The sequence below is a fragment of the Castanea sativa genome, chromosome 1 (genome assembly GCF_040712315.1).
Source record: "Castanea sativa cultivar Marrone di Chiusa Pesio chromosome 1, ASM4071231v1".
Classification (NCBI taxonomy): domain Eukaryota; kingdom Viridiplantae; phylum Streptophyta; class Magnoliopsida; order Fagales; family Fagaceae; genus Castanea; species Castanea sativa.
Genome location: NC_134013.1, coordinates 21,326,268 through 21,341,231, shown reverse-complemented (window position 1 = coordinate 21,341,231; position 14,964 = coordinate 21,326,268). Strand labels below are relative to the sequence as shown.

The 14,964-nt window shown below is 31.8% G+C and overlaps 1 protein-coding gene across 1 annotated transcript; it reads left to right on the top strand.

Moving 5' to 3' along the window:
• Nucleotides 1–853: 853 nt before the first annotated feature.
• Nucleotides 854–4,678, top strand: LOC142622916 (ACT domain-containing protein ACR2). Its single transcript, XM_075796481.1, has 9 exons — nucleotides 854–1,039; nucleotides 1,146–1,310; nucleotides 1,582–1,653; nucleotides 1,773–1,824; nucleotides 1,912–2,026; nucleotides 2,167–2,234; nucleotides 2,821–3,516; nucleotides 3,901–4,005; nucleotides 4,099–4,678. The coding sequence occupies exons 3-9, from the start codon at nucleotides 1,583–1,585 to the stop codon at nucleotides 4,429–4,431; spliced, it is 1,440 nt and encodes a 479-aa protein (XP_075652596.1). The 5' UTR covers nucleotides 854–1,039; nucleotides 1,146–1,310; nucleotide 1,582; the 3' UTR covers nucleotides 4,432–4,678.
• Nucleotides 4,679–14,964: the final 10,286 nt, after the last annotated feature.

The window sequence follows — 14,964 nt, the reverse complement described above, 5'->3', positions numbered from 1 at the left end:
GCTAAGCTTTATTATACAGGTCTTTGAAATTTATATATATCATCAGCCAAATTTTTATATATATATGGATAAGTATCATCAGCCAAATTTTTATCTAAATGCCGATTGAGATTTGCTTGTCCAAAATTAATTATTGGGAGAAAACATTGACTAAGTGTTTTAAAATTAGGCAAAATTAATACAATCACCACACATTTTTGCATAGGGATATGCATATATACAAGGGATAGCATGAACTTAGCCCACAAAATGGTAATTAGGAGGAATAGCACTTCTCGATTTTTCTAATGGAAAGCGGCAGGTCGGTGACGTAAGAGAACTAAAATCCCCGTCTGCAATCATTATCAATTAGTCCACAGCCACGCCAAAATTAATAATAAATTTTACAACAATGTGAGAAGGCAAATTATTAGCGGTGAATAATATAGTAGTGTCAGTGTTGATGAGTCCACGTAAAAATTAATAATAACTGGTTAACTTAACATGTGTGAAATTTGTTTGTGAAAATTGTTATATTTGTAGCACTGTTTCGTCGTAATTTTCAGACATGTCTGCTACACATGGCATTACTATGAAGCTGGAGAGAGAGAGAGAGAGAGCTTAGTCATCACTTATTTTGCATGGAATATGAATTTCCAACCATCAAGGGAGACCAAGAACATAGGGACAATTGTGGGAAGGAGAGGTTGTATGACTAAGATTTCACTACAAGACGTGGCCTGATATATCTCAATTTGACTTTTAGTTTGTACGTGTCTCTCTCACACATCCTTGTCTGGTTTTTCTCATTTCAATCTCTTCCATACAATTTCTCCTATTCTATTTAAGCCATTCATGCTCCTCTCTAATATTCAAGCTGAACCCCAACTGGTACATATATTTATCTGGAGAGAAAAGCTGTCCTCAGAGGGTAATTAACCTATTTTATCTTTTTCAAGAGAGAGAACTGAGATCACCTTGATTCTTCTCTCTCTCTTTTGGGCATTGCTGGGTTGGTTCTAAAAATAAGCTTGGCTTGCCCTACTTCTTCTTTTTCAGAGTAAGCCACTCTTGATTTACATCTCTAGGTTTTTCTTCTTTATATTACCATGTACATATAATTTTATCAAGGCCTTCATATCAATATGTGTGTATGTACATTGCAGGTGTATTTGACATATTCCAAGTTTAAGAAAGCACACAATATTGTTGCATGGTGAAAACTGACACGTAATTACCATCTTTTTGCGCACAACATACATCTTATTGTTGCATGGTGAAGAAAAATAAATTTAGAAAGGTGGAACAGAGAATTCTTGGTATAACGCAAGGTAGGCTAGTCTAATCATGCTCCTACATTTTAGGTTCAGCGTTCAAATAAACATATTGCCACTTAACGTTTTCTAATTTTTACCACTCTCTTTTAATATGTGATGAGTTGGTTTTCCTAATTTTGTGATGAGCTATAATAGAATTCAAATTATAGTCCTCAAGTCCTAAAGCTTTTGATGAATAGTTACACTGTTAATTTTGGTTAGAACGTTTTTGATTTTTGACAACCTCTCTCTCTCTCTCTCTCTCTCTCTCTCTCTCTCTGTGCAGTATGAATAAAGTTTATTTTCCTTACTTTGATCCTGACTTTGATAAGCTCCTGGAGAGGATAAATGGCCCCACGTAAGTAACAATTTAAACCCTTAATCCTAATTCCTAAATCCACCATTGCAGATCCTAATGATCACTAGATAGAAATTCCCAGCCATTGATTTACCCAATTATCATGTTTTGCCTTGCAGTTGCAGAGTTTGCATTGACAATGAAAGCATGGATGATTGCACAGTAGTAAAGGTACGTGAGTTTAAAAGAAAAAGAGGGGTCTCTCTCTCTACGATGCACGAAGCTAATTAACAAGGTCGCTTGTGTGATGTGGTGTAGGTTAATAGCGTGAACAAGCAGGGCCTCCTCCTAGAAGTGGTGCAGGTGTTGACAGACCTCAATCTTACAATCTCAAAGAGCTACATTTCTTCTGATGCAGGGTGGTTCATGGATGGTATATATGACCATTTTTATTAGTTCTGATTATGTTCTTATAATTAATTTTATAGACTTTTAATGGTTCCCAATAAAACCCATCACAACGATTTGTGATTCAACTTCTTGCTGATCGAATTAATGTATGTAAATTTGCAGTTTTTCATGTTAAAGACGAGCATGGCAACAAACTCACAGACCAGAAACTCATTAACTATATCAAGCAGGTAATTTAATTAGTTCCTTCTTGTGATATTGTCATTATCATTTACATTTTTTTTTTTTTTTTTGGGATAGAAATGAAACTGAAAATTATGGAAACAGTGAGAACTCGTGGTTATCATGTAGTTTTGAATTGGTCACAACAGATTTTAAAAACAATTTTTTATTTTTTTAAGAGGACTACACATAATTTTAGGAGGTTCTAGGAAATTAAAGCTTAAAATAGGCTCGATCATATTTTCAATTACAAAAAAACAGTGTGTAACAACTACCGCCCAATTCTAAAATACATATAGGTAATATTTGTTACATACAAACTGTTACATACACCCTATTTTTGAATTGATCCAGTCAAGATTTTAAAGTTCAAAATTTTAATTTCAGTTCAAAAAATAAGATATGTGTAAAACTGTGTAACAAATTGCAAGCATTTTGTAATAAATACAACCCAATGCATATATACCCCCACTCCAAGAACTGTTAGCATACAAAACCACAGGTAAATGTTACCACGCAGTTGATGATATTCACTTTCTCGGATAGGAGTTTTTGTACTCATGAAAGCACTAACATATGTAGGAAACTTTGCAGGCCATAGGTACAACAAGGGAAACCCATAATTCGGCCAAGGCAAAGACCTATGCAAATATGGTATTCAGTCATGAACCCAGTAACAATAATGAGCACACAGTCATCGAAATGAGCGGAACAGATAGGCCCGGTTTATTTTCCGAGCTATCAGCTGCCTTAGCAGACCTCCATTGCAACATTGTGGAAGCTCATGCATGGAGTCATAATGGTCGCTTGGCTTGTGTTGCCTACATTTCAGATCAATCCACTCACACCCCAATTGAAGATCCCAATCGCCTTGCAAGCATTGAAGATCACCTCACTACAGTCCTTCGAGCCACAATAACCCCAACCCCTACTACGAACCAGCCCAACCAACAAGAAGCTAAGACTGCAGATTTTCTTGGTGGAGAAGGCACCGTGACAAATGTTGAACGCCGCTTGCATCAGCTCATGCTCTCGGTTAGGGACTTTGAGGGGCCGCCATCTAGGACGGTGAGCTTGCCAACGACGCCAACAGATTCGGAAAGTGATGAGGAGGCCGGGATGAAGACAACGGTGAAGATTGAGAGTTGTGATGAAAAGGGTTACTCCATTGTGAACATAGAGTGCAAGGATCGACCAAGACTCATGTTTGATACAGTATGCACGCTTACCGACATGCAGTACGTGATTTTCCATGCTTCTATAAATTCAGATGGAGGTTATGCCTTCCAGGTATTTATAATTATACCTAAGCTAAGCTAATTGCATACATGTAAAAGCTATCATGTTTATTACTGCAAAAGGTTCCAGGAATACTAGATTTTGGATTCAAGATTATACATTACATGTGAAGTAGCCAATTGCTAGTTGCACGATGCTACAAACACAATTAATTATTTCGTAACTTTCTCACAAGTTATTGAGATGATAGATTATAATTAATGCAATATCATTTTCACCGTACCTACCATTGATATCATGTTTATTGAATATTAGTCTTTTGACTCTTTGTTGCGAGTTAGCTTGCAATGTTACTAAAAAATAATTTAGATAAAATTCATGTTTTGGCTAAATTAGCACTACAATGTTTATGGAGACTGATACTGTTGATTGCAGGAGTATTTTATCCGACACTTAGATGGGTGTGCCATGAGTACAGAGTGCGAGAAAGAACGAGTAATAAAATGCTTAGAGGCCGCCATAGAGCGCCGGGTTTGTGAGGTAAGCACTGCCTGAAACCATTAAATTAAACCAGTACTCAAATTCTATCCTTGTTGCCATAATCATAATTAGCTTTTTGGTTAATTTGCACAGGGAGTTCGGTTAGAATTGTGTGCAGACAATAGGGTAGGCTTGCTCTCTGATATAACTCGGGTTCTTCGAGAGAATGGTCTAACCGTTGTCCGAGCAGATGTAGAAACGCAGGGAGAGAAGTCCATAAATGCTTTCTATGTGAGGGACATGTCAGGGAATAAGGTAGACATGGAGTTCATAGAGTCGATGAAGAAAGAGGTGGGTCCAATAGCCCTTCAAGTCAAGAATGACACAATAAGACCAAGCTCGCCTGAAAGATCTCGTTTCTCTTTCTCACACATGTTAAAAGATCAGATCGAGTGGTTCTCTAATAACTTTATTACTATCAAGTAATTCATGTAAATATAGCTAATTCCTAGCAAGGCCATTCTACAGATGGAATTTGCTTTTAGAGTTGTAAATAACTATGATTTAATTAAAAAAATGCAGTAGTGCAGATGCCAGTCGTTAGACTAGGAATTATGTGGAATGGACTGTATTAATAAACATATATTGTACAAAAATTGTTAGATATTTTTGGAGTATAACCACGTAATACTTCCTTATTTCACATCAATAATAAATTTCATTATGAGTATAATTATTGGGATTTACAATTATGTAAAATGATGGAGGAATACTTGACAATATTATTTCAAGTTGTAAATAAAAGGAATTACGATCACGGCTATACAATTTCGAATGTGTTGATCATTGGCCATTCAATTTTGAATATGTCAAATTGCGAGAATATGCATGCATCTATATATGGATGCTAAGTGGACAATTCTAAAGTCAAAATTTCATTGTGATGGGTTAGTAGATCATCCATCTACGTCAACTAGAAGAATTGTTTAGTAAATAATTGATCACAATAATGACAGTTTTAGAAAAATTTTCTAAAGCAATCATTAAGAAGCTTAAATTATACAAATTTAATAAAAAGAGAACTAGATTATATTGACATTAAAAAAAAACTATAGAAATACATGAAATTTTATAATTTTCTTCTTCTAACAAAAAAAAAAAAAAAACAAAAGGAGACTAATGAGAGATAAAGTGAGAGTTAAGAATGCTGAGATGAGAATAATATAGTGAGAAAGAGTCTAAAATGATGATAGACAATAGAAAAGTGGAGAGAGAGAGAGAGAGATGATACCTACTGCAACCATAAGCTGAGTCATTAAGGAGAGTAGAGTTGCTGGTGCTATCAAGGATAGCTCGCGTTCACAATATCTCTTTTGGTGCTGTTTTTCTTTAGAAAAAATGAAATAAGAGATAATTTTTATTGAATGTGTAGAACAAGTCACAAATTTGAATGGTTATGAATTTTTATTTTTGAATAGGTTTATTTATTTAATATTTTGTTTATTTGTTATTGTTTAGCCTAATTTTTAAAATTGTGCTAGGAACGCAACAAATTGTTACAATAGTTGGGTTGTCAATCCCTCATCGGTCAAAATAAAATTATAGACTAGAGCCCACTACAATAAAATACAATGGTGATATGAAAATATTGTAAAATTTTGTTATGTCTATAAAATTTCTCTAATTTTTAATATTGTTATTTGAGCTTTTATTTTCATTATTATTATTTGTTTAAGGGGTTAAAGATTATGTTTGGGGGGTTAAGATTAATTTTGTTGAACCAAAATTCTTCGGATTTTTAGGTTAAAGTTTTCAATATATATATATATATATATATTTTTTTTAGGGTGTACAAATCATATTAATTTTTAAAATAACTATATATGTAAATTTTATTTTTTAACACCTTGGCTTACTTGTAAAGCCGCCGCTAGATCTCATCACCAATACGCGATAACTCCCAAAACCACAGTATGTCACTACAGTTACGAGCATCGACATATTTGTGATCTCCTCAAATGACGCCCATATTCTCTAAACCAAAGCTAATCTTGCAAATAATGTTGAACTTGAGCCTAGAAGATCAAAAAAATTACAGCTACTCTATATATATATATATAAAATCCTCCATTTATGGCAACAATGAATGAGAACACATAAAACACAAGTATTCTAAAGGTGATACTGATTTATGCATGAAAGAAACTAGTTGTAGATTTCGCGTGTTGTGCGTGATAATATTGTTAGGGTGGTTTCATTAAATTTATTTTTTTGTAGTTTAAACTAATTTAATAAATAATAATGTATTTTATAATTATATTTTCATTTTTTATAAGGACAATTACAAATGTAATACATATAATTTTTTTCATACCAAAATGAAAACAGTATAATTTTTCTTTGGAAATCAAAAGGTAGAAAAAAATATTAATTTTTTAATAAAAATTATTTATAAAATTTTGTGTATCATTAAAAAGTATATAAAATTTGGAATTTTTTTTTTAAGTTTTAAAAAAACTTTTTCAAACCTAATATTTTCTACTGTACGATAAAAAACACCAAGAAATGTATCAAAAAAAAATTATTAAAATTCAATCAAACTACAATTAAAATAAAAAAGAAAGGAAAAAATAAAACTCATATCAAAGTTAAACTCATATTCCCGAATATGTAAAACATTTCAAACGTAATGTAATCAAGCCAAATATCCAATTCATAATCAAATTCAAAAATTTTAATAAGGTTTTGAAGTAATGCTATAGAAATATGTCACTATTCCAAGAAAAAGTGTTGGTTATTTTTTTAAACATAATGATTGTAACTCATTTTTCATAATTAAAAAAAAAACCAAGAGTACAAAAGGGGAAAAGAGTAGAGAAATTTTTGAAAAAAGAAGAAGTATTGTCTTAATATTGTCATAATCTAATCTAACATGTGAAAAATGAAGGCATAAGTGCACTTTTGGTGCCAACATTTTGGGCCAATTTGCATTTTAGTCCCAAAATTGAATTCGTTCCTATTGTCGTTCTTATTTTTTAAAAATCGTTTCTATTTTAGTCTCTGCCATCATCCAAGTTACAGAACCTTATTACATGGCAGACGGGGTGCCCTGGTTGTTGACATGGCATTGACGTGGCACTGACATGACATTAAAATATTATTAAAAAAGATTATTTGGCATTTTTCAATGCCACGTCAGCATTTTATTTATTTATTAAAATTTCTGATAAAATTTATTTCAGTTTAAACTGAAAGAAATTCAAAAAAAAAAAAAAACTTTACAGTTCTAAAGATTGAGAAAATTTTTTTAGAGCAATTAATAAAAATTAATCTTGAATTTTTTTAAGAAACAAACACTAAATTAACACCATGTTGGCATTTTTGTGTTTGTGTTTGTATCTATTTCATTTGTTAAGATTAATGCCCTAAAATCCTATTGTACAATGCTATGTATGACATTATGTTATAAATAATAAAGTTTTTTCACTATCTAAAATAATGGTGAAATGAATATTTGGACATTATCATATAGTCCTTGAGATGCATAGTATGTGATTTAGTCATAGAAGATATAAATCACAAGTTTTTTGTAAACTCAAAATCTTAATTCGTAATCGGGGATGAAATGCGATGAAATTGAGCATTTCATCTGTGAAGACTATAATGTGTCAACTAAGATGATTTGTCTTGATCATAGAAATGGAGACTTCTAGTTGATATGTTGATATGTTGATATGTCTTAAGTGTATAAGACATATTAAATTGAACCGCTGTGAGATTAATTATTCTATTAACGATTGTCAACTGAATAATAAATCTCACGACTTTAATTTACATAAACTCTTAATCTTGAGAGGATAGTGAACCCGATCATGAAATGTAGGTTGTTTTGATATATCAAGAGTGAGATCTAATTCAACGGTCAAAACCTCAGTATGTTGGGCAGCCACACATAGTGCTAAAGAAACACATATCTTCAAGATGGAATTCATAATCTCTTTGTAGAGATATAAAATATTCCCTTGAGATAAGTTTAATGAGTTTGGTTATTCAGAGTGTTAGGCCTGACCACTTTAATAAAGAGTTACTAAAGTTTATGTTTTATGAAATTTGATTTCATAAATATATATGAATAACTTAAAGGATTAAACTGGGTACTCAAGGATCAAGAAGTAGTAATTTTCAAAGTGATAGTTATATAATATGACTTTGTATTACTATGAATATTTTTTAATTGTTTAGATAATAAAGTCTTGGGGTTTAATTTTATTAATAAAGCCTAGAGTGCAATTATATTTATATAGTGGTATTAAATATAATTAATGGTAACTTTGAGCTTGTCAAAAGTTGACAGATAAGCCCGAAACCCATTGGAGTTAGAGCTTTATTTGTCCCTTTAGTCCCATCCCAAGTCACACACTAAAACCTAATTGGGCTGGCCCAAAAGGCTAGCCCAATTAGATAATTAGTTGTTTATTTAATAAGAGTTATTAAATAAAGTAACTGCCTTTTGACAGTTTAAAAACGTACATACGATAAAAGGAGAAACAAGACAGTTTTCTTAAAAACATTATTCTCTCTTGAACAAATGCGTACATAACTGATTGAGAGACCACACATCTTGGGCATCTATGAAATTGGGGTGAAGAGTGAAAGTCTTCCCAAGTTCAAAGTTCTTTTGTTTTGAATTTCACTTCATCAAGGTACGCATTTCTATTATTTGTTTCTAAAATTCTAGATATTCCATGTTATCTTACATGAATGAACAAGATACTTGTGTTGCTTCCGTTGTGTATTTTGTATGAGATGCAAAACTAAATTTTCTAACAATTGGTATCAGAGCCAGGTTCAATCACATGTTATACAAGCATGATATTGAACCTGTAATTGATCAATCAATGGATGAAACTAGGGATGATGTGGCTGTATTAGATTCACCACAAGACACTACTCATGAGATGACTAGTACACTAGAATCTCGTCGTAGTGGGAGGAGTATTAGGCCACCTGTAAGATTTACACTTCAGGGAGAAACTTTTGAAGCTATCTCTGAAGGGCCTGAATTTTATCCTTACACTTATGAAGAGGCAATGAAAAATATAGATGCACATTATTGGGTCAAAGCTATGAAATTTGAATTGGACTTTATGTATTCCAATCAAGTTTGAGATTTTGTAGAGGCACCTAATGGCATTAAATTTGTTGGTTGCAAATGGGTCTACAAGAGGAAGAAAGGGGTAGATGGAAATGTTGAAACTTTTAAGGCAAGACTAGTGGCGAGAAGGTATACACAAAAAGAAGGCATTGATTATGAAGAAACTTTTTCGCCAGCAGCCGTGCTTAAATCTACCAGAATTCTCTTATCCATTGCTGCTCATTTTAATTATGAAATTTGGCAAATGGATGTCAAGACGGCTTTTCTAAATGGCAATCTCCGACTTTTTCTTGTTTGTGTTTGTATCGTTCTTTTGCTTCTTTCTTTGTTCAATCTCCGTCTTTTTTTCTCTCTCTAAACCTGAATCCCTCTTCCTCTCTCTTGTTTGCTAAAAAATGGTGGTAGTGGGTTTGGTGACTTTGTGGGCATGTGTTTGTTGACTGATCGGTGGGTTTGACTGTGAGAACGTGAAGTTTGATTTTTCTGGTTTCGGGTTGTTGATGATTTTTCTGGGTTCATGGGTTTGATTATTTGCTAAGAAAATCAATAAAAGAAAAGAAAATATTGATTATTTTAATTTTTTAGGCAAGTTTTCATCTTCTTTTCCGAAGAACATGAAGAATAGTTCTGGGTTCACCTGCACTGTTTTGGGTTTGCTCTTGATTCTGGGTTTTATTTCTTATTTTTCTGGATTTGATGGAGATTAGATTTGGTTGTTAGATTTGGATTTGGGTTTGTCAAAGATTGGATTGGTTGCTGGGTTTATTTCTTGAATTTGGGAAGAAAATGAAGAATAAGTTGTTATGTTCTTACGGAAAAAAATAATGAAAGTAATAATAATAAAATAATAATAATAATAATATGAAAGTAAAAAATTAAAATGATGACGTGGTATTGAAAAATGCTAAATAATTTTTTTAATAATATTTTAATGCCATATCAGCACCATGTCAGTACCATGTCAGCAACTGGGCACTTTGTCTGCCACATAATAAGGTTCTGTTACTTGGTTGACAACAATGATTAAAATAGAAATGATTTTTAAAAAAATTAGGATGACAATAAGAACAAAATCAATTTTGGGACCAAAATGCGAATTGACACAAAATGTTAGGACCAAAAGTGCATTTACACCAAAAATAAATAGATAAATAAATAATTTTAAACTCAAAATTGAATTTATTTTCTTAAGAATCTCAAAGAATACACTAATGAGATTAGGAAGTTGAGCAATACAGAATATTCGTAAATGCTTAAAAACAATTACTCAAGCACCTAAATACATCATATAATAAAGACATAACAATTTGGTACTAATTTGTTAATAATATCTACAAACCGTGAAAGGAAACTGCACAAAGACCATTTTCTTCAATTGTACTAATTGTTCTTCATCATATTGTCCAAATTATCCTGATATTTTCCAAATAAACTAAAACTTGACAACAATACAAAATATGGACATATTATAATATGATTTTTTCCCAAATCTAGTCAACAACATTAAAAGTATTTCGTGTTGTAAATAATATGAAAAACAAATACTTGCATCAAGGAACACATATAGGTCAGTCAATAATAAGACAATGAGAGTACAAACTTCATAAAAAATCCAACAAAAAATGAAAAAAAATAATTGAGAGAGAGAGAGAGAGATAACCTTTTTGTGTGGGAAAATAAAATATGCATAAAATGGGAGAAACTGACAAATTTATAGTAAGAGGATGAGAATAAGAAGAGCCAAAATTAAAGAAAATAAAGGGACAAAGTTATATGTAAAGTTAAAACCGTCTAAGAGGAATATGTATAGACAATACTTAATTATAATATTAAAATTAAAGTAGATGAATATGTAAAGTTAAAACCTTCTAAGATGAATTTGTAAAATCAATGTATTTATATATTTAATATTGTCAAAAAAATTAAAGGTAAAAAATAAATATGAAAAAAATTAATGATGTGGCAATAACGGGAATGATGAGTGGCTTAAAAGGAGCATAACAATAAGAAATGTTACGCTTCAACTTTTAAATATATATAAATTTAAACCAGCCATATGTGTTGGATTTTTCCTACCATCTCAATGGGTTTGACCCGAATTTGGTTCAACAAGATTACGAAAGGATTGGTAGGCTCTTTTAGCCACCCAAATTTTTTGAAAATTTCTTTTTACAGTATAGAAATATTTAATATTTTAATAATTAGCCCCCAAAAATGGGACTTGGCCCCCCCCCCAAATATTTGTGTTGGTCCAATAATGTTCTTAAAAAAATTGTCCAATTTGTTTAGTAGTTATAGAGAATGTATTGTTTCTCAAATTCATTTTTTATGGTAAAATGTGTTCTCCTATCTCTTAAATTTTTGAATCATTCATGTCTTTAAATACTTCATTAATTCAACTGAATTTTTTTTTTTTTTACTCACAATGATAGGCAATTTGGTAACTTATATTGAAAATGAAAATTGTAAGGATTCCACAATAGAAGATAGTGAAAGATTAATTTAATTCTATAAAACATTTAATTTTAAGGATTTCATTATGAAAGATACTAATTTATGTGTATATGTATAGATACATGTGTTTGTGTATGTATATGAAATTTTGTATAGACTAATAAATTAGTAACACAAATTGGCCCTAAAGAAATTTTTTTGGCTTCGCTCCTGTCAACAAGTTGTTTGTCAATTATTCATAGGTGACCAAAGTCATGGACAATATATCGTCTACCTCCCTAGCTATTGAACATCAAACAGAGAGAAGGAAAATCTTTGAAGTCCTAGCTATTTGACCAATTTCAATAAGAACTCCTACAAGTTGACGAAGCATATGAGAAGGTTGTTCTAGACTCTAGTAGCATTTATGGGCTACAAGCTAGCTAAAAAGTTCCTTTTCTTGTTCTAAAACAGAACATTATCCAGCATGATGTAGTTAATAACCAAAGCTCAGAAATATATCGATGGGAAGGATCCTTTAAATTATAGAGAGGTTGGTAGCAACGGAGGAAAAAAAGAGGAAGGAAAAAGGAGATGATCAAAGATCTGAATCTCAATCTAAATCAAAAGCCCCCAGAGCATCAGAAAAACCTTCACATGAAGGGAAGAAATTTGGGGACCCTGATAGCTAATTCTTGAACTATACTCCTTTCAACACACCTTTTTGTTCAAGTTCTCATGTAAATCAAGGACAAACCCAGACTTAAATGGTTGGGAAAACTCAAAACACATCTGGATAAGAGATCAAAAAAACTATTATTGCTTCCACTGTACAGTGATCATGGTCATAAAATCGCAGATTGTTTTGACCTAAAAGAGAATATGGAAGCTCTGATTACATCGCAGATTGTTAATCTAGAAGTTCGTTGGTCAAGGCAAGAAGGTCGGTCAAAGCAAGATTCAGACTGGAGCGGAACACAAACCAGTGAAGATGCGTCTTGATGAGAACTTGAAGTTGATGCGTTGGAATTGCAACATCCACGTGATGATGCCTTCGGATGCATAAATACTTTATTTAGGATACCATACTCTTATCGTGTCTGTGTCATATTAGTATCGTATTTTTGTTTTATATTATAAATTTTTAAATATTACTTGTATTATCGTATCATAATTGCACCCGTATTACGTGCATCTTAAAATTGATGCCCTAGTTGTCACTTCAAATTTCTAAATACAAGACTAGTAGACAATGGTAGCTTAATTGATATTCTTTGTTGGCCAACTTTTAGGAAGGTACATATCGATAAGGATAAGATGCAACCTTAACCTTATCCTTTGTAGTTTTCACTAGGAAATAATATTCATCCTTAGAGTTGGGTGACTCTCTTGATCACAATCAAGACTTACCTTGGCAGATCACAAAATTGGTGGACTTCTTGGTCATTGACTAGCCATTAGTGATTATTGAATGACCTACTCTCAACCATGTTAGAGCCACCTACCAGTTGTTGACAGTGGTGGTTTTAGGAATTTTTCTCAGAGTGTTCCTTAAGAAGTATAAATTATATAATCTAATAAAAAAAGAAATTCATATATTGACAACAACAACAATAAAAAAACACACAAATACATAAAGTTTATAATTGCTTTTTACGAGTTTTCATATTTTGAAATCATTGTATGATAGTTTCATTATTAATGCTACAAGTTTCATCTCTTTCAATGTACAAAACCAAATAATTATTCATCCACTAAATGTAAAACAAATTATGGAGCAAAATTTTATTTTATTGACATAAAAAAACTTGAGGGTGTTCCCAAATTTTTTTTGAAGAGTAGACAAATAATTTTTTTAAAATTATTATATATAGCCCCTGGTTGTTGATGAATATTCCGATTGAGCAAGGAGTAGGAAAGGTGCGAGGTGATCATGCCAAAGAATGCTACTTGGCCTACATTAAAGGAGACTGTCCAAAGGACCCTCGTAAAGAGCAGTGAAATAAGTTAACCAACCAAGACCTAGTATGGGGAATTGGAAAAAATCTGTCTAGACAATTAATTTGCAGCTTGAGCAGAAAACCCAGATCGAGGCTCAACTACCAAAATACTGTTTTTTTAATAAATAGTTCAAAATTCAAGCTACCCCAAACCTTAGGTATGGTTTAAAAAAATAAAAAAAAATTCAAGTTTTTTAATTTATTAATATTTATAAGTCAAATATGTTAGAACACAAAAAATGAGATAGGTGATTTTTATTAATGTATAAATATTATTTTTCAAAATTTTTTGCGCATTATATTAGTTAAGTGGTTATTTATTATTGGTTTTAATTTGAACTTACTAATGAAATTACTTCTCTACCAATCAATAACAATTTTCCACAGGATTTTTTGTGGACTATTTCTCTTTTTTATAAGACAATTATAAAATAAGAAATGATATGTCCACAACATTTTCACAACATTTTTACAATAAATTTTAAGAATCAGGTTATTACTAGTTATTATTGTTGGGACAAAAAAGTAAAAAAGTAATTTTAGTGTTATGTCCAAATTTGAACCAATAACAACTAACTACTTATAATTTATTGTAAAGATAATGTGGACGTAACATCTCTCTCATACAATTTTGAAAAATAGAAAAAGAATCCTAAATTAGGGTCAGTGCGTTGTATAGTTACATTGGAACAAAGGAAGACTGAGGCTATTTTGTCATTTTGTGGAGTGCCGCTGATTGCGCTTTCCAAAAGGGGTTATGTAGCCATTTGATAGTGTTGGGATTTTTCTATTTAGGAGAGAATTTGACAGAGATCCAATATTTTAGACAAGAGAGTAGGAGAAACTACAGATCACATAAAGAAACTGGAAAGTACTCAGATGAATGGCCGATAAGGTTGAAATATACAGATTTACAATGGTAATAACTAATGGGCCAGTGCCACAACGAGAAAGCTTCTATTTGTCAGAACCATTAATCAAATACGACCAAAGAGGCCTCACAATTTTTAGGCTTAACTGGCTGATGAGGCCCAATTATTATTATTTTTTTAAGTCCATTATGTTGTGGATTCGATAGAATAGATAGAGGCATGGTAGAATTGATAGGATCATGTCTGTGCACATTTCCAATTCAGCCGATCGGGCCTGGGCTCCGTCTACTTATTTTTTTTTATGTGTGTGGGGTAATTTCGTCTACTGCTTTACACCCCATAAGTCTCTTTAGATTTCAAGTGACATGATCGGTTAAGATTGAAAAAAAAAAAAAAACATTCTTAATAACATATATAATATCACATTACTTATAATATAATTTAAAATAATGTTCAGATTTATAAAATTTAATTTTGGACAGTTAAATGGAGAGTATATACCAAACCCTAAACAACAATCTAACCAATACTTCATCATATGAGCACCAGAAAATGACAT

Bases quoted from the DNA above. Each gene is read 5' to 3' on its own strand.
- LOC142622916 (XM_075796481.1), top strand. From the start codon at position 1,583: ATGAATAAAGTTTATTTTCCTTACTTTGATCCTGACTTTGATAAGCTC. The intron at 1,654-1,772 runs GTAAGTAACAAT...TTTGCCTTGCAG, and splicing joins GAGAGGATAAATGGCCCCAC to TTGCAGAGTTTGCATTGACA. The intron at 3,517-3,900 runs GTATTTATAATT...TGTTGATTGCAG, and splicing joins ATGGAGGTTATGCCTTCCAG to GAGTATTTTATCCGACACTT.